At 56.8% G+C, this 22156-nt stretch overlaps 1 protein-coding gene across 1 annotated transcript in view; it reads right to left on the bottom strand.

Moving 5' to 3' along the window:
- The window catches only part of LOC139243089 (ribosomal RNA processing protein 36 homolog), a 29514-nt gene extending 7358 nt beyond the window's left edge, over nucleotides 1-22156 (bottom strand). The window contains exons 1-5 of the mRNA XM_070870687.1: nucleotides 22051-22156; nucleotides 14754-15009; nucleotides 4387-4519; nucleotides 4064-4130; nucleotides 3304-3408 (exon numbers count right to left, since the gene is read on the bottom strand). Coding sequence (XP_070726788.1) covers nucleotides 3304-3408; nucleotides 4064-4130; nucleotides 4387-4519; nucleotides 14754-15003 — 555 coding nt within the window. The 5' untranslated portion in view covers nucleotides 15004-15009; nucleotides 22051-22156. The remainder of the gene's footprint in view (nucleotides 1-3303; nucleotides 3409-4063; nucleotides 4131-4386; nucleotides 4520-14753; nucleotides 15010-22050) is intronic.

The raw sequence follows: 22156 nt of genomic DNA, 5'->3' as shown, positions 1-22156 counted from the left end.
GGAGGGAGTGGCCCTGGGGGTCCTCAACATTGACTCCGGACCCCATGAAGTCTCATGGCTTCAGGTCAAGCCTGGGCAAGGAAACCTCCTGCTGGTTACCACCTACTGCCCTCCCTGGATAGAGTGGTTAGGAAGGACCTGTTTCCTCTGGCAGAGGGGTCAACAACCAGGGGGCATAGATTTAAAGTAATTGGGGGGAGGTATAGCGGAGATACGAGGGGAAATCTCTTCACCCAGAGGGTGGTGGGGGTCTGGAACTCACTGCCTGAAAGGGTGGTAGAGGCAGAAATTTAATTGAAAAAATACTTGGATGTGCACTTGAAGTGCCGTAACCTACAGGGCTACGGACCGAGAGCTGGAAAGTGGGATTAGGCTGGGTAGCTCTTGGTCGGCCGGCGTGGACACGATGGGCCAAAATGGCCTCCTTCCGTTCTGTAAATGTCTCTGATTCTATGAACCAGTTCTCCTCCATGTTGAACACCATTTGGAAGAAGCACTGAGAGTAGCAAGGGCCCAGAATGTACTCTGGGTGGGGGACTTCAATGTCCATCACCAAGAGTGGCTCAGTAGGACCACTACTGACCGAGCTGGCTGAGTCCTGAAGGACATCGCTGCCAGACTGGGCCTGCAGCAGGTGGTGAGAGAACCAACACCAGGGAATAACCTACTTGACCGCGTCCTCACCAATCTACCTGTCGCAGATGTATCTGTTCATGACAGCATTGGTAGCAGTGATCACCACACAGTCATCGTGGAGACAAAGTCCTGCTTCACACTGAGGTCACTCTCCATCGTGTTGTGTGGAACTACCACCGTGCTAAATGGGATAGATTCAGAACAGATCTAGCAGCTCAAAACTGGGCATCCATGAGGCCCTGTGAGCCATCAACAGCAGCAGAATTGTATTCCACCCCAATCTGTAACCTCATGGCCCGACATATCCCTCACTCTCCCATTACCATCCAGCCAGGGGACTAACCCTGGTTCAATGAGGAGTGCAGAAGTGCCAGGAGCAGCACCAGGCAGACCTAAAAATGAGGTGCCAACCTGGGGCAGCTGTAACACAGGACTACATGCATGGTAAACAGCATGTTATAGACAGAGCTCAGCGATCCCACAATCAACAGGTCAGATCAAAGCTCTGCAATCCTGCCACATCCATCGTGAATGGTGGACCATTAAACAACTAACGGGAGGAGGAGGCTCCATGAATATCCCCATCCTCAGTGATGGCGGAGCCCAGCACGTGAGTGCAAAAGACAAGGCTGAAGTGTTTGCAACCACCTTCAGCCAGAAGTGCCGAGTGGATGATCCATATCGGCCTCCTCCTGAGGTCCTCACCATCACAGAAACCAGTCTTCAGCCAATTCGACTCACTCCACGTGATATCAGGAAACGGCTGAGTGCACTGGATACAGCAACGGCTCTGGGCCCCAACAACATCCCGGCTGTTGTGCTGAAGACTTGTGTTCCAGAACCAGCCGCGCCTCTCGCCAAGCTGTTCCAGTACAACACTGGCATCTATCCCCCGCATACCCCCGGGAACCCTTCCCCGCATTGCCCCGGGACCCCTCCCCCCATACCCCCGGGACCCCTCCCCCCCCATACGCCCGGGACACCTCCCCCTCCCCATACCCCCGGGACCCCTCCCCCATACCCCCAGGACCCCTCCCCCGCATTGCCCCGGGACCCCTCCCCCCCAATACCCCCGGGTCCCCTCCCCCCCCCATACCCCCGGGACCCCTCCCCCCCATACCCCCGGGACCCCCCCCCCCCCCCCATACCCCCGGGACACCTCCCCCGCATTTCCCCCGGGTCCCCTCCCCCCCATACCCCCGGGACCCCTCCCCCCCCATACCCCCGGGACCCCCTCCCCCCCATACCCCCGGGACCCCTCTCCCCCCCATACCATCGGGACCCCTTTCCCCCCCCATACCCCCGGGACACCTCCCCCCACACCCCCGGGAACCCTCTCCTCCCCCCCACACCCCCGGGAACCCTCTCCCCCCAATACCTCCGAGACCCCTCCCCCCCCAACCCCTCCCCCAGGACACCTCCCACCCCCATACCCCTGGAACACCTCTCCCCCCATACCCCCGTGACCCCTACCCCTTCATACCCCCTTGACCCCTCACCCGCCATATCCCGGGGACACCTCCCCCCCCCCCCATACCCCCGGAAACCCTCCCCCCCATACCCCTGGGGCCCCTCCCGCCCCATACCCCCAGGACCCCTCCCCCTCCATACCCCCGGGACCCCTCCACCGCCATACCCCACCCTCCGGGACACCTTCCCCCCCACCATACCCCCGGGACGCCTCCCCCCCATGCCCCCGGGACCCCTCCCCCCCCATACCCCCGGGACCACTCCCCCTCCATACCCCCTGGACCCCTCCCCCTCCATACCCCCGGGACACCTCCCCCGCCATACCCCCGGGACACCTCCCTCCGGGACACCTCCCTCCCATGCCCCCGGGACCCCTCCCCCCCATGCCCCCGGGACCTCTCCCCCCCCATACCCCCGGGATCCCTCCACCCCAATACCCCCGGGACCCCTCCCCCTTCATAACCCCGGGACCCCTCCCCCGCCATACCCCCGGGACCCCTCCCTCCGGGACACCTCCCCCCCATACCCCCGGGACCCCTCCCCCCATATCCCCAGGACCCCTCCCCCTCCATACCCCCGGGACCCCTCCCCCCCCATACCCCCGGGACCCCTCCCCCCCATATCCCCAGGACCCCTCCCCCTCCATACACCCGGGACCTCTCCCCCCCCCCATACCCCCGGGATTCCTCCACCCCAATACCCCCGGGACCCCTCCCTCTCCATACCCCCGGGACCCCTCCCCCGCCATACCCCCGGGACCCCTCCCTCCGGGACACCTCGCCCCCCATACCCCCAGGACCCCTCCCCCCCCATACCCCCGGGACCCCTCCCCCCGTATCCCCAGGACCCCTCCCCCCATACCACCGGGACCACTCCCCCCATGACTCCCTCCCCCCCATACCCCCGGGACCCCTCCCCCCCCCCCATACTCCAGGGACCCCTCCCCCCCCATAACCCCGGGACCCCTCCCCCCATATCCCCAGGACGCCTCCCCCCATACCACCGTGACCCCTCCCCCCATGACCCCCTCCCCCCCCATACCACCGGGACCCCTCCCCCCCATACCCCGGAGACCCCCTCCCCACCCATACCCCCGGGACCCCTCCCCCCCCCCATACCCCCGGGACCCCTCCCCCCCCATACCCCCAGGACACCTCCCCCCCCAGACACGCCGCGAGCCAGGGGCCGCTCACTGACCTCTTTCTCCTTACTCCTGACGTCAGTGAGGAAGGCGTAGGTTTTATCGAAGATCTCGGGATTGTATTCTCCGGACAAATCGTCAAACCGCGGGTCGCGCACCACCTGTGGAGGAAGGGAAGTGGGTTTCACACAGCGAGGGCTCGGAACTGCCCCTCCGCCCTCCCCGACACTGAGGCCCACTGCCCCTCCCCCCCCCCGGCACTGAGACCCACTGCCCCTCTTCCCCCCCACACTCACACTGACCCCTCGGCACTGAGGCCCACTGCCCCTCTTCCCCCCCCACCCTCACACTGACCCCTCGGCACTGAGGCCCACTACCCCTCTCCCCCCCCCGGCACTGAGACCCATTGCCCCTCCCCCCCAAACACTGAGGTCCACTGTCCCCTCGGGACTGAGGCCCACTGCCCCTCCCTCCCTCTTTTCCCCCCCCAACCCGGGTACTGAGGCCCACTGCCCCCTCGCCACCCCCCCCACCAAACACTGAGGCCCAAGGCCCCTCCCGTCCCCAGCATTGAGTCGCACTGCCCGAGCCCCGTCCTGTCCTGTCCCTCTGCTGATACCATTGCCATCCTTCATGTGACACCCACAGACGGCTACTCGACCCAGGGAGGCAGCCAACCCGAGTTCAATCCAATCCACAAAGGCCTCAAAGGCCACCCCTGTGGAGCTGCAGGAACACCCCCCCCCCACCCACTCTCCCCCCTTCCTGCCCCTCCCCCCCCCCCCCGCTCTACCCACCAGAGAACTCCCCACTCACCCGCTTCTTCACAGGAAGCACCTTCCGCAGAAACGGCACCCGTTCCTTGGTCGACATCTCCATGGGCCTGGGAGAGAGCGAGAGAGAGAGAGAGAGAGATTGGTGCTCACACTGCGTCTCAGGATGGTGGGGCCGGAGATTAAACACGGTGATGGGACGGGGGAGGGGAGGTCTGTGATTACTCACGGTTGGGGTGGGGGGGGGGGGTCTGTGAGTCCCCACATGGTCTTGGGACGAGGGTCAGTGATGAGCTCGGACTCTCAGAGGCAGTGACCCACCAATGAAAGCTGAGGCTGATTGTCCAGGACATCGGCACCCCCTACCTGTTCCTCTGGGGCCGTTTCCGCTTCTCTCCACGCTCCCCGTTCCCCGGGCCGTAAGCCATCCGGTTGTAGGCCTTGAGCCCAACTTTACCCTGCAGTTCCTGCAGCTCCTCGAAGGACAGCGTGGAAAGTTCTGGAGAAAGAGAGCGGAGTTCCCGTGAGCCCGAGCATGCTCCGACACTCCGAGCTTCCGACTGCCTCTCCCAGGTCAGACGAAACCCCTCGATGGTCACCATAGGTTCGGTAGGCCTCAGTGAACTCGAGGAGAGAGAAGTCTTTGACCGGAAAGACTGGTTCGAAAAGGAAGCCAGCAGTAAATGACATTAAAATGAGGACGGGGGACAGAGACCCAGCTGATCCGGCAACAGCTTGTATTTATCATCATCACAGGCAGCTCTCGAAATCGAGGAAGACTTGCTTCCAGTCTTAAAGTGAGTTCTCAGGTGACTGAACAGTCCAATATGGGAATTACAGTCTCTGTCACAGAGGGGACAGACAGTGGTTGAGGGAAGGGGAGGGTGGGACTGGTTTGCCGCACGTTCCTTCCGCTGCCTGCGCTAGGTTTCTGCATGCTCTCGGCGATGAGACTCGAGGTGCTCAGCGCCCTCCCGGATTCACTTCCTCCACTTAGGGCGGTCTTTGGCCAGGGACTCCCAAGTGTCGGTGGGGATGTTGCATTTTATCAGGGAGGCTTTGAGGGTGTCCATGAAACGTTTACTCTGCCCACCTGGGGCTCACTTGCCGTGTAGGAGTTCTGAGTAGAGCGTTGGCTTTGGGAGTCTCGTGTCAGGCATGTGGACAATGTGGCCTGCCCAGCGGAGCTGATCGAGTGTGGTCAGTGCTTTGATGCTGGGGATGTTGGCCTGGTCGAGGACGCTAACGTTGGTGCGTCTGCCCTCCCAGGGGATTTTCAGGATCTTGCAGAGACATCGTTGGTGGTATTTCTCCAGCGACGTGAGGTGTCTACTGTACATGGTTCATGTCTCTGAGCAAGACAGGAGGACGGGTATATAGGGCCTTTAATGTCCCCAGGTGCTTCACAACAAAATCTGATACTGAGCCACATAAGGAGATATTCGGGCAGCTGAAAGAAGTCAGTTTAAAGGAACATATTAAAAGGAGGAGAGGGGGACGGAGAGGTTTAGGGAGGGAATTCCAGAGTTTAGGGCCCAGGCAGCTGAAGGCTCTAACTTCTGATGAAGGGTCATCGACCTGAAACGTTAACTCGCGCTCTCTCGCCACAGATGCTGCCTGACCCACTAAGATTTCCAGCGTTCTCTGTTTCTATTTCAGATTTCCAGCATCCGCAGTGTTTGGCTTTTGTTAAGCGGACCAGGTTTAAAGCACATGGTATTGGGGGTAATGTACTGACGTGGATAGAGAACTGGTTGGCAGACAGGAAGCAGAGTGTCGAGATAAACGGGTCCTTTTCAGAATGGCAGGCAGTGACTAGTGGGGTGCCACAGGGCTTGGTGCTGGGACCCCAGCTCTTTACAATATATGTTAACGATTTAGATGAAGGAATTGAGTGTAATGTCTCCAAGTTTGCAGATGGCACTAAACTGGGTGGCGGTGTGAGCTGTGAGGAGGACGCTAAGAGACTTCAGGGTGACTTGGACAGGTTAGGGGAGTGGGCAAATACACGGCAGATGCAGTATAATGTGGATAAATGTGAGGTTATCCACTTTGGTGGCAAAAACAGGAAGACAGAATATTATCTGAATGGTGACAGATTAGGAAAAGGGAAGGTGCAACAAGACCTGGGTGTCATGGTACATCAGTCATTGAAAGTTGGCATGCAGGTACAGCAGGTGGTGAAGGCGGCAAATGGTATGTTGGCCTTCATAGCGAGGGGATTTGAGTATAGGAGCAGGGAGGTCTTACTGCAGCTGTATAGGGCCTTGGTGAGGCCACACCGAGAATATCGTGTGCAGTTTTGGTCTCCTAATCTGAGGACGGACGTTCTTGCTATTGAGGGAGTTCAGCGAAGGTTCACCAGACTGATTCCCGGGATGGTAGGACTGACCTATGAGGAGAGACTGGATCAACTGGGCTTGTATCCACTGGAGTTTAGATGAATGAGAGGGGATCTCATAGAAACATGTAAAATTCTGACGGGACTGAACAGGTTAGATGCAGGAAGAATGTTCCCGTTGCTGGGTAGTTCCAAAAGCTGGGGTCATAGTCTAAGGATAAGAGGTGGGCCATTTAGGACCGAGATGAGGAGAAACTTCTTCACTCAGAGAGTTTCTCTACCGCAGAAAGTTGTTGAGGCCAGCTCGTTGGATATATTCAAAAGGAAGTTAGTTGTGGCCCTTGCGGCCAAAGGGATCAAGGGGTATGGAGAGAAAGCAGGAAAGGGGTACTGAGGGAATGATCAGCCATGATCTTATCGAATGGTGGTGCAGGCTCGAAGGGCCGAATGGCCTACTCCTGAACCTAGTTTCTATGCTTATTAAATTAGATCCCTAACTCGCCATGGTTAGATTTGACCATGGGAAACAGGAGCAGTAAGTGGGCCATCGGCCCCTCGATCCTGTTCCACCACTCAATGAGATCAAGGCTGATCTTCGATCTCAACTCCACTTTCCTGCCCCATCCCCATATTCCTTAATATCCAAACATCTATCGTTCTCGGTCTTAAATATACTCAACGACTGAGCCTCCACAGACCTCTGGGGCAGAGAATTCCAAACATTCACCACCCTCTGAGTGAAAACATTTCTCCTCATCTCAGTCCTAAATGGCCGACCCCTTATTCTGAGACTGTGATCCCAGCCCGGGGTAAACATCCTCCCTGCATCTACGCTATCGAGCCCTGTAAGAATTTTGCATGCATCAATTAGATCACCTCCCATTCTTCTAAACTCGAGAGAATACAACATGAGAAATAGGAGCAGGAGTCGGCCATACGGCCCCTCGAGCCTGCTCCGCCAGTTAATACGATCATGGTTGATTCGATCATGGACTCAGCTCCACTTCCTTGCCCGCTCTCCATAACCCCTTATCGTTTGAGAAACTGTCTATTTCTGTCTTAAATGTATTCAATGTCCCAGCCTCCAGGCAGGGGGATGGGAACCTATGCAGGGAGGCAGAGGGAAACAAGAGGGAGATAGAGGCAAAAGATAGAAAGGAGAATCGTAAAAGTGGAGGGCAGAGAAACCCAAAGCAAAAAACAAAAAGGGCCACATTACAGCAAAATTCTAAAGGGGCAAGGTGTGTTAAAAAGACAAGCCTGAAGGCTCTGTGCCTCAATGCGAGGAGTATTCGGAATAAGGTGGACAAATTAACTGTGCAGATAGCAGTTAATGGATATGATGTAATTGGCATCACAGAGACATGGCTCCAGGGTGACCAAGGCTGGGAACTCAACATCCAGGGGTATTCAACATTTAGGAAGGATAGACAGAGAGGAAAAAGAGGCGGGGTGGCATTGCTGGTTAAAGAGGAAATTATTGCAATAGTAAGGAGGGACATTAGCCTGGATGATGTGGAATCGATATGGGTGGAGCTACGGAATACCAAAGGGCAGAAAACGCTCGCGGGAGTTGTGTAGAGACCACCAAACAGTAGTAGTGAGTTTGGGCACAGCATCAAACAAGAAATTCGGGATGCGTGCAATAAAGGTACAGCAGTTATCATGGGCGACTTTAATCCACATATTGATTGGGCAAACCAAACTGGTAGCAATGCAGTGGAGGAGGATTTCCTGGAGTGTATTAGGGATGGTTTTCGAGATCAATATGTCGAGGAACCAACTAGAGGGATGGCCATTCTAGACTGGGTGATGTATAATGAGAAAGGACTAATTAGCAATCTTGTGCGAGGCCTCTTTGGGGAAGAGTGACCATAATATGGTAGAATTCTTTATTAAGATGGGGAATGACACAGATAATTCAGAGTCTAGGATCCTGAACTTAAGGAAAGGTAACTTCGATGGTTTGAGGCATGAATTGGCTAGAATAGACTGGCAAATGATACTTAAAGGGTTGATGGTGGATAGGCAATGGCAAACATTTAAAGATCAAATGGATGAACTTCAACAATTGTACATCCCTGTCTGGAGTAAAATAAAACGGGGAAGGTGGCTCAACCGTGGCTAACAAGGGAAATTAAAGATAGTGTTAAATCCAAGGAAGAGGCACATAAATTGGCCAAAAAAAGCAGCAAACCTGAGGACTGGGAGAAATTTAGAATTCAGCAGAGGAAGACAAAGTGTTTAATTAGGAGGGGGAAAATAGAGTATGAGAGGAAGCTTGCCAGGAACATAAAAACTGACTGCAAAAGCTTCTATAGATATGTGAAGAGAAAAGGATTAGTGAAGACAAACGTAGGTCCCTTGCAGTCAGACTCAGGTGAATTAATAATGGGGAACAAAGAAATGGCAGACCAATTGAACAAATACTTCGGTTTTGTCTTCACAAAGGAAGACACGAATAACCTTCCGAATGTACTAGGGGACAGTGGGTCGAGTGAGAAGGAAGAACTGAAGGATATCCTTGTTAGGCGGGAAATTGTGTTGGGGAAATTGATGGGATTGAAGGCCGATAAATACCCGGGGCCTGATTTTCTGCATCCCAGAGTACTTAAAGGAGGTAGCCCTCGAAATACTGGATGCATTGGTGATCATTTTCCAACAGTCGATCGACTCTGGATTAGTTCCTATGGACTGGAGGGTAGCTAATGTAACACCACTTTTTAAAAAAGGAGGGAGAGAGAAAATGGGTAATTAGTCTGACATCCATAGTGGGGAAAATGTTGGAATCAATTATTAAGGATGAAATAGCAGCACATTTGGAAAGCAGTGACAGGATCGGTCCAAGTCAGCATGGATTTGCGAAAGGGAAATCATGCTCGACAAATCTTCTGGAATTTTTTGAGGATGTAACTAGTAGAGTGGACAAGGGAAAACCAGTGGATGTGGTGTATTTGGACTTTCAGAAGGCTTTCGTCAAGGTCCCACATAAGAGATTGGTGTGCAAAATTAAAGCACATGTTATTGGGGGTAATGTACTGACATGGATAGAGAAATGGTTGGCAAACAGGAAGCAGAGAGTTGGGATAAACGGTCCTTTTCGGAATGGGAAGCAGTGCCTAGTGGCGTGCCGCAGGGCTCAGTGCTGGGACCCCAGCTATTTACAATATACATTAATGATTTGGATGAAGGAATTGAGTGTAATATCTCCAAGTTTGCAGATGACACTAAACTGGGTGGCGGTGTGAGCTGTGAGGAGGATGCTAGGAGACTGCAGGGTGACTTGGACAGGTTAGGTGAGTGGGCAAATGCATGGCAGATGCAGTATAATGTGGATAAATGTGAGCTTATCCACTTTGGTGGCAAAAACATGAAGGCAGAATATTATCTGAATGGTGGCAGATTAGGAAAAGGGGAGGTGGAACGAGACCTGGGTGTCATGGTTCATCAGTCATTGAAAGTTGGCATGCAGGTACAGCAGGCGGTGAAGGCGGCAAATGGTATGTTGGCCTTCATAGCTAGGGGATTTGAGTACAAGAGCAAGGAGGTGTTACTGCAATTGTACAGGGCCTTGGCGAGGCCTCATCTTGAATATTGTGTTCAGTTTTGGTCTCCTAATCTGCGGAAGGACATTCTTGCTATTGAGAGAGAGTGCAGCGAAGGTTCACCAGACTGATTCCAGGGACGTCTGGACTGACATATGAGGAGAGGCTGGATCAACTGGGCCTTTATACACTGGAGTTTAGAACGATGAGAGGGGATCTCATAGAAACGTATAAGATTCTGACAGGATGGGACAGGTTAGATGCAGGAAGAACGTTCCCGATGTTGAGGAAGTCCAGAACCAGGGGACACAGTCTTAGGATAAGGGGTAGGCCATTTAGGACCGAGATGAGGAGGAACTTCTTAACTCAGAGAGTTGTTAACCTGTGGAATTCCCTGCCGCAGAGAGTCATTGATGCCAGTTCATTGGATATATTCAAGAGGGAGTTAGATATGGCCCTTACGGCTAAAGGGATCAAGGGGTATGGAGAGAAAGCGGGAAAGGGGTACTGAGGTGAATGATCAGCCATGATCTTATTGAATGGTGTTGCAGGCTCAATGGGCCGAATGGCCTACTCCTGCACCTATTTTGTCTATGTTTCGATGTTTCCACAGCTCTCTGAGACAGCAAATTCCTCGTCTCTGTTTTAAATGGGCGGCCCCTTATTCTAAGATTATGCCCCCTAGTTCTAGTCTACCCATCAGTGGAAACATCCTCTCTGCATCCACCTCGTCAAGCCCCCTCATAATTTTATACGTGTCAATAAGATCACCTGAATTCCAATGAGTAGAGGCCCAACCTACTCAACCTTTCCTCATAAGTCAACCCCCTCATCCCCGGAATCAACCGAGTGAACCTTCTCTGAACTGCCTCCAAAGCAAGTATATCCTTTCGTAAATATGGAAACCAAAACTGCATGCAGTACTCCAGGTGTGGCCTCACCAATACCCTGTATAACTGTAGTAAGACTTCCCTGCTTTTATACTCCATCCCCTTTGCAATAAATGCCAAGATTCCATTGGCCTTCCTGATCACTTGCTGTACCTGCAGACTATCCTTGTGTGTTTCATGCACAAGTACCCCAGGTCCCGCTGTACTGCAGCACTTTGCAATCTTTCTCCATTTAAATAATAACTTGTTCTTTGATTTTTTCTGCCAAAGTGCATGACCTCATAATTTCCAACATTATACTCCATCTGCTAAATTTTTGCCCACTCACTTAGCCTGTCTATGTCCTTTTGCAGATTTTTTGTGTCCTCCTCACACATTGATTTTCCTCCCATCTTTGTATCGTCACCAAACTTGGCTACGTTACACTCGATCCCTTCTTCCAAGTCATTAATATAGATGGTAAAACTGAGATGAGGAGAAATTTCTTCTCTCAGAGGGTTGTAAATCTGTGGAATTCGCTGCCTGAAAGATCTGTGGAGGCCGGGACGTTGAATATATTTAAGACAGAGGTAGACAGTTTCTTAACTGATCAGGTAATGAGGGGTTATGGGAGTGGGCAGGGAAGTGGAGCTGAGTCCATGATCGGATCAGCCATGATCGTATTAAATGGCGGAGCAGGCTCGAGGGGCCGTATGGCCTACTCCTGCTCCTATTTCTTCTGTTCTTTGATGTGTGCACAAGGAGCTCCGATTCCCTCTGAAGACCAACATTTACTGGTCTCTCTCACCTGCTAAAAAATATCCACTTTTCCATTCTTCCTACCAAAGTGAATAACCTCACAGTTACCCACATTATAGTCGATCTGCCACTCGATTGCCCACTCACTTACCCCTTGGCAGGCCCTTTGCACCCTCACTCACGACCACTGTCCAGCACCTGAATGACTCGGTTACCACACCCACTCATGTTGGGGAAGTCCAGAACCAGGGGTCACAGTCTGAGGATAAGGGGTAAGCCATTTAGGACCGAGATGAGGAGAAACTTCTTCACCCAGAGAGTTGTTAACCTGTGGAATTCTCAACCACAGAGAGTTGTTGATGCCAGTTCATTTGATATATTCAAGAGGGAGTTAGATATGGCCTTTACGGCTAAAGGGATCAAAGGGTATCGAGAGAAAGCAGGAAAGGGGTACTGAGGTGAATGATCAGCCATGATCACACTGAATGGCGGTGCAGGCTCGAAGGGCCGAATGGCCTACTCCTGCACCTATTTTCTATGTTTCTGTGTATGGAAGTGGAGGTTTGAGTTAGGAGCTGCCACCAGTGATTAAAAAGCCAAAGAAAATAAACGTGGCAGATATGACATGGAATGTTTAGCCCCTTAAACCCAGTCTCGATTCACCTTTCCCCCCTCCCCACCCTGTGAAAGTGCTGAGTAACCCTTGCTGGGGTGTGGGTCCGCAGGCACTGAAAGGGAGCAGCGTTCCGTCACGGAGGTCTGACTGTGGCACAGGAGAACATTTGGGGATCCAGTATACCAGTAGTTTGAGAGATGATGTGGTGAGTGCAGCGTGCTGGGGAGGAACAGGTTCCCAGAGCTATCCGCCACTGGCGTCTTTCCTCGCCTCACGTCTGGCCCTGCCCGAGAGGGTGGTAGAGGCAGAAACCCTCATCACATTGAAAAAATACTTGGATGTGCACTTAAAGAGCCGTAACCTACAGGGCTACGGACCCAGAGCTGGAAAGTGGGATCAGGTTGAATAGCTCTTTGTCGGCCGGCGCAGACACGATGGATCCAATGGACTCATTCCATGCCATAAATTTTGATGATTCTATGTTGTCGACGCATTGATTGATAAGAGATTGATTGCTAGGTGAACACAGTATTTATAACACAGGAACAGGCCATTCGGCTCAAGTGGTCCATGCGGTGTTTATCACCGTGAGTCTCCTCCCACCCTCTGTATCTCACCTCATCCTGTTATACCTTTGCCCCAGATATGCTCAGCGAGCCTCCCCTTAAATGCCTCAATACCATTCGCCTCAACCACTCCCTGTGGCAGTGAGTTGCACATTAACATAAGATACATGTTAATACGGCCCCTCGAGCCTGCTCCGCCATTTAATACGATCATGGCTGATCCGATCATGGACTCAGCTCCACTTTCCCGCCCACTCCCCAGAACCACTTATCGGTTAAGAAACTGTCTATCTCTGTCTTAAATATATTCAATGTCCCAGCTTCCACAGCTCTCTGAGGCAGCGAATTCCACAGATTTACAACCCTCAGAGAGAAGAAATTCCTCCTCATCTCAGTTTTAAATGGGCGGCCCCTTATTCTAAGATTATGCCCCACATTCTCAGCACTCTCTGAGTAAAGAATTCACTGAATTCCTGATTGGATTTATTCAAACATAGCACATAAGAACATAAGAATTAGGAACAGGAGTAGGCCATCTAGCCCCTCGAGCCTGCTCCGCCATTCAACAAGATCATGGCTGATCTGGCCGTGGACTCAGCTCCACTTACCCGCCCGCTCCCCATAACCCTTAATTCCCTTATTGGTTAAAAATCTATCTATCTGTGATTTGAATACATTCAGTGAGCTAGCCTCAACTGCTTCCTTGGGCAGAGAATTCCACAGATTCACAACCCTCTGGGAGAAGAAATTACTTCTCAACTTGGTTTTAAATTGGCTCCTCCGTATTTTGAGGCTGTGCCCCCTAGTTCTAGTCTCCCCGACCAGTGGAAACAACCTCTCTGCCTCTATCTTGTCTATCCCTTTCATTATTTTAAATGTTTCGATAAGATCACCCCTCATCCTTCTGAACTCCAACGAGTAAAGACCCAGTCTACTCAATCTATCATCATAAGGTAACCCCCTCATCTCCGGAATCAGCCTAGTGAATCGTCTCTGTACCCCCTCCAAAGCCAGTATATCCTTCCTTAAGTAAGGTGACCAAAACTGCACGCAGTACTCCAGGTGCGGCCTCACCAATACCCTGTACAGTTGCAGCAGGACCTCCCTGCTTTTGTACTCCATCCCTCTCGCAATGAAGGCCAACATTCCATTCGCCTTCCTGATTACCTGCTGCACCTGCAAACTAACTTTTTGGGATTCATGCTGGCTGCACTTCAGTCCCACACTCCTGATCTTCGGGCACCCTGTGCGGAGGGGAGCGGGTAGGTCCGAGGGCCTCCTCGTAGGACTGCTCCTGGGCACGGCCAAGTGTGCCATCAGCCGGTCCAGGCAGCGGGCGGTCGAGGGGGTCGTTCAGCCTGACTGCCTGTCTCTCTTCCGCTCTTACATCCGGTCCAGGGTGTGCTTGGAGATGGAGCACGCGGTGTCCACCGGTACGCTCGCGGCCTTCCGCGAGAGGTGGGCACCGGAGGGACTGGAGTGCATCATCACCCCCGGCAACCAAATTTTAATTTGATTTTACATTTTAAAGTTTAATTTATTTTTAATTGCCGGTGCTTTTAGTGTCCCCCTCCCCTTTTATAGGGGGCACTTGGAGAAAAAATATGTTTTTGTGCCCAAAAAAAAAAACCACAAAAAAATAAAAGGGCCTGTAAATGTTTGGTGTTTCCCCCAGATCGGGGGGCACGGTTTAATGTTTTTTGTTTACTCCCAAAAAGAGTTTCATGCACAAGGACCCCCAGGTCCCTCTGCACCGCAGCATGTTGTAATTTCTCCCCATTCAAATAATATTCCCTTTTCCTGTTTTAGTGACGATGTGGTATTTCTGGCCCACAGTTCTGGTCTTGCCCACAAGTGGAAGCATTGTATTTCTGTATCGACTCTATCAAACCCCGGGATAATTGTAAAGCCCTGGATCAGGTTTCCCGTCAGCCTTCCTGAGATGATTGAGTAACTGCGGAGTATCGGGGACTGCGGTGACGGGAGGAGGTGAATATTTGGACTGTGGCTCCAACACTGCTCCACACGGACACTCACCTTCCTTGAGCGAGCGGGCGCTCTGACCCTCGTCCGCCTTCGCAGAGTCAGAGTCCGCCGAGTGGCTGTCGCCCGCCGAGCCGCTATCGCCCTCTCCGTCGGAAGCCTCGCTCTCTCCCGAATCGCTGTCTGGGACCTCGCTCGCCCCGCGACCGGCATTCCCCGCGGTTTCGCCTCCGCCGCCCGTGCTCTCCTCCGGCTCCGGCTCCGTCACCTCGTCCCGCGCGGCGACTCGCTTCCCGCGGGCCATCGTCTGCTGTGGGAGAGGCAGAGCGGGAGGGTCAGTACTGAGGGAGTGTCGGTACTGAGGGAGGGTCGGTACTGAGGGAGGGTCGGTACTGAGGGAGGGTCGGTACTGAGGGAGGGTCGGTACTGAGGGAGGGTCGGTACTGAGGGAGGGTCGGTACTGAGGGAGGGTCGGTACTGAGGGAGGGTCGGTACTGAGGGAGGGTCGGTACTGAGGGAGGGTCGGTACTGAGGGAGGGTCGGTACTGAGGGAGGGTCGGTACTGAGGGAGTGTCGGAGGGTCGGTACTGAGGGAGGGTCGGTACTGAGGGAGGGTCGGTACTGAGGGAGGGTCGGAGGGTCGGTACTGAGGGAGGGTCGGTACTGAGGGAGGGTCGGTACTGAGGGAGGGTCGGAGGGTCGGTACTGAGGGAGTGTCGGTACTGAGGGAGTATCGGTACTGAGGGAGTGTCGGAGTGTCGGTACTGAGGGAGTGTCGGTATTGAGGGAGTGTCGCTACTGAGGGAGGGTCGGTACTGAGGGAGTGTCGGTACTGAGGGAGGGTCGGTACTGAGGGAGGGTCGGTACTGAGGGAGGGTCGGAGGGTCGGTACTGAGGGAGGAGGGTCAGTACTGAGGGAGGGTCGGTACTGAGGGAGGGTCGGTACTGAGGGAGGGTCGGAACTTAGGGAGGTCGGTACTGAGGGAGGGTCGGAGGGTCAGTACTGAGGGAGTGTCGGTACTGAGGGAGGGTCGGTACTGAGGGAGGGTCGGAGGGTCAGTACTGAGGGAGTGTCGGTACTGAGGGAGGGTCGGTACTGAGGGAGTGTCGGTACTGAGGGAGGGTCGGTACTGAGGGAGGGTCGGTACTGAGGGAGGGTCGGTACTGAGGGAGGGTCGGAGGGTCGGTACTGAGGGAGTGTCGGTACTGAGGGAGTATCGGTACTGAGGGAGTGTCGGAGGGTCGGTACTGAGGTAGGGTCAGTACTGAGGGAGTGTCGGTACTGAGGGAGTGTCGGAGGGTCGGTACTGAGGGAGTGTCGGTACTGAGGGAGTGTCAGAGGGTCGGTACTGAGGGAGGGTCGGTACTGAGGGAGGGTCGGTACTGAGGGAGGGTCGGAGGGTCGGTACTGAGGGAGGGTCGGTACTGAGGGAGTGTCGGAGGGTCGGTACTGAGGGAGGGTCGGAGGGTCGGTACTGAGGGAGTGTCGGAGGGTCGGTACTGAGGGAGTGTCGGAGGGTCGGTACTGAGGGAGTGTCAGAGGGTCGGTACTGAGGGAGGGTCGGTACTGAGGGAGGGTCGGTACTGAGGGAGGGTCGGTACTGAGGGAGTGTCGGTACTGAGGGAGGGTCAGTACTGAGGGAGTGTCGGTACTGAGGGAGGGTCAGTACTGAGGGAGGGTCGGAGGGTCGGTACTGAGGGAGGGTCGGTACTGAGGGAGGGTCGGTACTGAGGGAGGGTCGGTACTGAGGGAGGGTCGGTACTGAGGGAGGGTCGGTACTGAGGGAGGGTCGGTACTGAGGGAGGGTCGGTACTGAGGGAGGGTCGGAGGATCGGTACTGAGGGAGGGTCGGTACTGAGGGAGTGTCGGAGGGTCGGTACTGAGGGAGGGTCGGAGGGTCGGTACTGAGGGAGTGTCGGAGGGTCGGTACTGAGGGAGGGTCGGTACTGAGGGAGGGTCGGTACTGAGGGAGGGTCGGAGGGTCGGTACTGAGGGAGGGTCGGTACTGAGGGAGTGTCGGAGGGTCGGTACTGAGGGAGGAGGGTCAGTACTGAGGGAGGGTCGGAGGGTCGGTACTGAGGGAGTGTCGGAGGGTCGGTACTGAGGGAGGGTCGGAGGGTCGGTACTGAGGGAGTGTCGGAGGGTCGGTACTGAGGGAGGGTCGGTACTGAGGGAGTGTCGGAGGGTCGGTACTGAGGGAGGGTCGGTACTGAGGGAGGGTCGGAGGGTCGGTACTGAGGGAGTGTCGGTACTGAGGGAGGGTCGGTACTGAGGGAGGGTCGGTACTGAGGGAGGGTCGGTACTGAGGGAGGGTCGGAGGGTCGGTACTGAGGGAGGGTCGGTACTGAGGGAGGGTCGGAGGGTCGGTACTGAGGGAGTGTCGGAGGGTCGGTACTGAGGGAGGGTCGGTACTGAGGGAGTGTCGGTACTGTGGGAGGGTCGGTACTGAGGGAGGGTCGGAGGGTCGGTACTGGAGGGTCGGTACTGAGGGAGGGTCGGTACTGAGGGAGGGTCGGTACTGAGGGAGGGTCGGTACTGAGGGAGGGTCGGTACTGAGGGAGGGTCGGTACTGAGGGAGGGTCGGTACTGAGGGAGGGTCGGTACTGAGGGAGGGTCGGTACTGAGGGAGGGTCGGTACTGAGGGAGGGTCGGTACTGAGGGAGGGTCGGTACTGAGGGAGGGTCGGTACTGAGGGAGGGTCGGTACTGAGGGAGGGTCGGTACTGAGGGAGGGTCGGTACTGAGGGAGGGTCGGTACTGAGGGAGGGTCGGTACTGAGGGAGGGTCGGTACTGAGGGAGGGTCGGTACTGAGGGAGGGTCGGTACTGAGGGAGGGTCGGTACTGAGGGAGGGTCGGTACTGAGGGAGGGTCGGTACTGAGGGAGGGTCGGTACTGAGGGAGTGTCGGAGGGTCGGTACTGAGGGAGGGTCGGAGGGTCGGTACTGAGGGAGTGTCGGAGGGTCGGTACTGAGGAAGGGTCGGTACTGAGGGAGGGTCGGTACTGAGGGAGGGTCGGAGGGTCGGTACTGAGGGAGGGTCGGTACTGAGGGAGTGTCGGAGGGTCGGTACTGAGGGAGGAGGGTCAGTACTGAGGGAGGGTCGGTACTGAGGGAGGGTCGGTACTGAGGGAGGGTCGGAGGGTCGGTACTGAGGGAGTGTCGGAGGGTCGGTACTGAGGGAGGGTCGGAGGGTCGGTACTGAGGGAGTGTCGGAGGGTCGGTACTGAGGGAGTGTCGGAGGGTCGGTACTGAGGGAGGGTCGGTACTGAGGGAGTGTCGGTACTGAGGGAGGGTCGGTACTGAGGGAGGGTCGGAGGGTCGGTACTGAGGGAGGGTCGGTACTGAGGGAGGGTCGGTACTGAGGGAGGGTCGGTACTGAGGGAGTGTCGGTACTGAGGGAGGGTCGGTACTGAGGGAGGGTCGGAGGGTCGGTACTGAGGGAGTGTCGGTACTGAGGGAGGGTCGGTACTGAGGGAGGGTCGGTACTGAGGGAGGGTCGGTACTGAGGGAGGGTCGGTACTGAGGGAGGGTCGGTACTGAGGGAGGGTCGGTACTGAGGGAGGGTCGGTACTGAGGGAGGGTCGGTACTGAGGGAGGGTCGGTACTGAGGGAGGGTCGGAGGGTCGGTACTGAGGGAGGGTCGGAGGGTCGGTACTGAGGGAGGGTCGGTACTGAGGGAGGGTCGGAGGGTCGGTACTGAGGGAGGGTCGGAGGGTCGGTACTGAGGGAGGGTCGGTACTGAGGGAGGGTCGGTACTGAGGGAGGGTCGGAGGGTCGGTACTGAGGGAGGGTCAGTACTGAGGGAGGGTCGGTACTGAGGGAGGGTCGGAGGGTCGGTACTGAGGGAGGGTCAGTACTGAGGGAGGGTCGGTACTGAGGGAGGGTCGGTACTGAGGGAGGGTCGGTACTGAGGGAGGGTCAGAGGGTCGGTACTGAGGGAGGGTCGGTACTGAGGGAGGGTCGGAGGGTCGGTACTGAGGGAGGGTCGGAGGGTCGGTACTGAGGGAGGGTCGGAGGGTCGGTACTGAGGGAGGGTCGGAGGGTCGGTACTGAGGGAGTGTCGGAGGGTCGGTACTGAGGGAGGGTCGGTACTGAGGGAGGGTCGGAGTGTCGGTACTGAGGGAGGGTCGGAGGGTCGGTACTGAGGGAGTGTCGGAGGGTCGGTACTGAGGGAGTGTCGGAGGGTCGGTACTGAGGGAGGGTCGGTACTGAGGGAGTGTCGGTACTGAGGGAGGGTCGGTACTGAGGGAGGGTCGGAGGGTCGGTACTGAGGGAGGGTCGGTACTGAGGGAGGGTCGGAGGGTCGGTACTGAGGGAGTGTCGGAGGGTCGGTACTGAGGGAGGGTCGGAGGGTCGGTACTGAGGGAGGGTCGGTACTGAGGGAGGGTCGGAGGGTCGGTACTGAGGGAGGGTCGGAGGGTCGGTACTGAGGGAGGGTCGGTACTGAGGGAGGGTCGGTACTGAGGGAGGGTCGGTACTGAGGGAGGGTCGGTACTGAGGGAGGGTCGGTACTGAGGGAGGGTCGGTACTGAGGGAGGGTCGGAGCGTCGGTACTGAGGGAGGGTCGGTACTGAGGGAGGGTCGGTACTGAGGGAGGGTCGGTACTGAGGGAGGGTCGGTACTGAGGGAGGGTCGGTACTGAGGGAGGGTCGGTACTGAGGGAGGGTCGGTACTGAGGGAGGGTCGGTACTGAGGGAGGGTCGGTACTGAGGGAGGGTCGGTACTGAGGGAGGGTCGGTACTGAGGGAGGGTCGGTACTGAGGGAGGGTCGGTACTGAGGGAGGGTCGGTACTGAGGGAGGGTCGGTACTGAGGGAGGGTCGGTACTGAGGGAGGGTCAGAGGGTCGGTACTGAGGGAGGGTCAGAGGGTCGGTACTGAGGGAGGGTCGGTACTGAGGGAGGGTCGGAGGGTCGGTACTGAGGGAGGGTCGGTACTGAGGGAGGGTCGGTACTGAGGGAGGGTCGGTACTGAGGGAGGGTCGGTACTGAGGGAGGGTCGGAGGGTCGGTACTGAGGGAGGGTCAGTACTGAGGGAGGGTCGGTACTGAGGGAGGGTCGGTACTGAGGGAGGGTCGGTACTGAGGGAGGGTCGGAGGGTCGGTACTGAGGGAGGGTCAGTACTGAGGGAGGGTCGGTACTGAGGGAGGGTCGGTACTGAGGGAGGGTCGGAGGGTCGGTACTGAGGGAGGGTCGGTACTGAGGGAGGGTCGGTACTGAGGGAGTGTCGGTACTGAGGGAGGGTCAGTACTGAGGGAGTGTCGGTACTGAGGGAGGGTCAGTACTGAGGGAGGGTCGGAGGGTCGGTACTGAGGGAGGGTCGGTACTGAGGGAGGGTCGGTACTGAGGGAGGGTCGGTACTGAGGGAGGGTCGGTACTGAGGGAGGGTCGGTACTGAGGGAGGGTCGGTACTGAGGGAGGGTCGGTACTGAGGGAGGGTCGGTACTGAGGGAGGGTCGGAGGATCGGTACTGAGGGAGGGTCGGTACTGAGGGAGTGTCGGAGGGTCGGTACTGAGGGAGGGTCGGAGGGTCGGTACTGAGGGAGTGTCGGAGGGTCGGTACTGAGGGAGGGTCGGTACTGAGGGAGGGTCGGTACTGAGGGAGGGTCGGAGGGTCGGTACTGAGGGAGGGTCGGTACTGAGGGAGTGTCGGAGGGTCGGTACTGAGGGAGGAGGGTCAGTACTGAGGGAGGGTCGGAGGGTCGGTACTGAGGGAGTGTCGGAGGGTCGGTACTGAGGGAGGGTCGGAGGGTCGGTACTGAGGGAGGGTCGGTACTGAGGGAGTGTCGGAGGGTCGGTACTGAGGGAGGGTCGGTACTGAGGGAGGGTCGGAGGGTCGGTACTGAGGGAGTGTCGGTACTGAGGGAGGGTCGGTACTGAGGGAGGGTCGGTACTGAGGGAGGGTCGGTACTGAGGGAGGGTCGGAGGGTCGGTACTGAGGGAGGGTCGGTACTGAGGGAGGGTCGGTACTGAGGGAGGGTCGGAGGGTCGGTACTGAGGGAGTGTCGGAGGGTCGGTACTGAGGGAGGGTCGGTACTGAGGGAGTGTCGGTACTGTGGGAGGGTCGGTACTGAGGGAGGGTCGGAGGGTCGGTACTGAGGGAGGGTCGGTACTGAGGGAGGGTCGGTACTGAGGGAGGGTCGGTACTGAGGGAGGGTCGGTACTGAGGGAGGGTCGGTACTGAGGGAGGGTCGGTACTGAGGGAGGGTCGGTACTGAGGGAGTGTCGGTACTGAGGGAGGGTCGGTACTGAGGGAGGGTCGGTACTGAGGGAGGGTCGGTACTGAGGGAGGGTCGGTACTGAGGGAGGGTCGGTACTGAGGGAGGGTCGGTACTGAGGGAGGGTCGGTACTGAGGGAGTGTCGGAGGGTCGGTACTGAGGGAGTGTCGGAGGGTCGGTACTGAGGAAGGGTCGGTACTGAGGGAGGGTCGGTACTGAGGGAGGGTCGGAGGGTCGGTACTGAGGGAGTGTCGGAGGGTCGGTACTGAGGGAGGAGGGTCAGTACTGAGGGAGGGTCGGTACTGAGGGAGGGTCGGTACTGAGGGAGGGTCGGAGGGTCGGTACTGAGGGAGTGTCGGAGGGTCGGTACTGAGGGAGGGTCGGAGGGTCGGTACTGAGGGAGTGTCGGAGGGTCGGTACTGAGGGAGTGTCGGAGGGTCGGTACTGAGGGAGGGTCGGTACTGAGGGAGGGTCGGTACTGAGGGAGGGTCGGTACTGAGGGAGGGTCGGTACTGAGGGAGGGTCGGTACTGAGGGAGGGTCGGAGGGTCGGTACTGAGGGAGTGTCGGAGGGTCGGTACTGAGGGAGGGTCGGTACTGAGGGAGGGTCGGTACTGAGGGAGGGTCGGTACTGAGGGAGTGTCGGAGGGTCGGTACTGAGGGAGGGTCGGTACTGAGGGAGTGTCGGAGGGTCGGTACTGAGGGAGGGTCGGTACTGAGGGAGGGTCGGTACTGAGGGAGGGTCGGTACTGAGGGAGGGTCGGAGGGTCGGTACTGAGGGAGTGTCGGAGGGTCGGTACTGAGGGAGGGTCGGTACTGAGGGAGGGTCGGTACTGAGGGAGTGTCGGAGGGTCGGTACTGAGGGAGGGTCGGTACTGAGGGAGGGTCGGAGGGTCGGTACTGAGGGAGGGTCGGTACTGAGGGAGGGTCGGTACTGAGGGAGGGTCGGTACTGAGGGAGTGTCGGAGGGTCGGTACTGAGGGAGGGTCGGTACTGAGGGAGGGTCGGAGGGTCGGTACTGAGGGAGGGTCGGAGGGTCGGTACTGAGGGAGGGTCGGTACTGAGGGAGGGTCGGTACTGAGGGAGGAGGGTCGGTACTGAGGGAGGGTCGGTACTGAGGGAGGGTCGGTACTGACCTCGATTCCCGGCCACCAGAAACCCCGGAAGTAGAAGCAGCACGAACCGGAAGTACATGCCGTCGAAACGCAGCCACCAATCAGCGCACGTCACCGGGAGCAACGT

Source organism: Pristiophorus japonicus, unplaced genomic scaffold, assembly GCF_044704955.1.
Source record: "Pristiophorus japonicus isolate sPriJap1 unplaced genomic scaffold, sPriJap1.hap1 HAP1_SCAFFOLD_160, whole genome shotgun sequence".
In the NCBI taxonomy this organism is placed as follows: domain Eukaryota; kingdom Metazoa; phylum Chordata; class Chondrichthyes; family Pristiophoridae; genus Pristiophorus; species Pristiophorus japonicus.
This window is presented reverse-complemented; position numbering and strand designations above follow the sequence as displayed.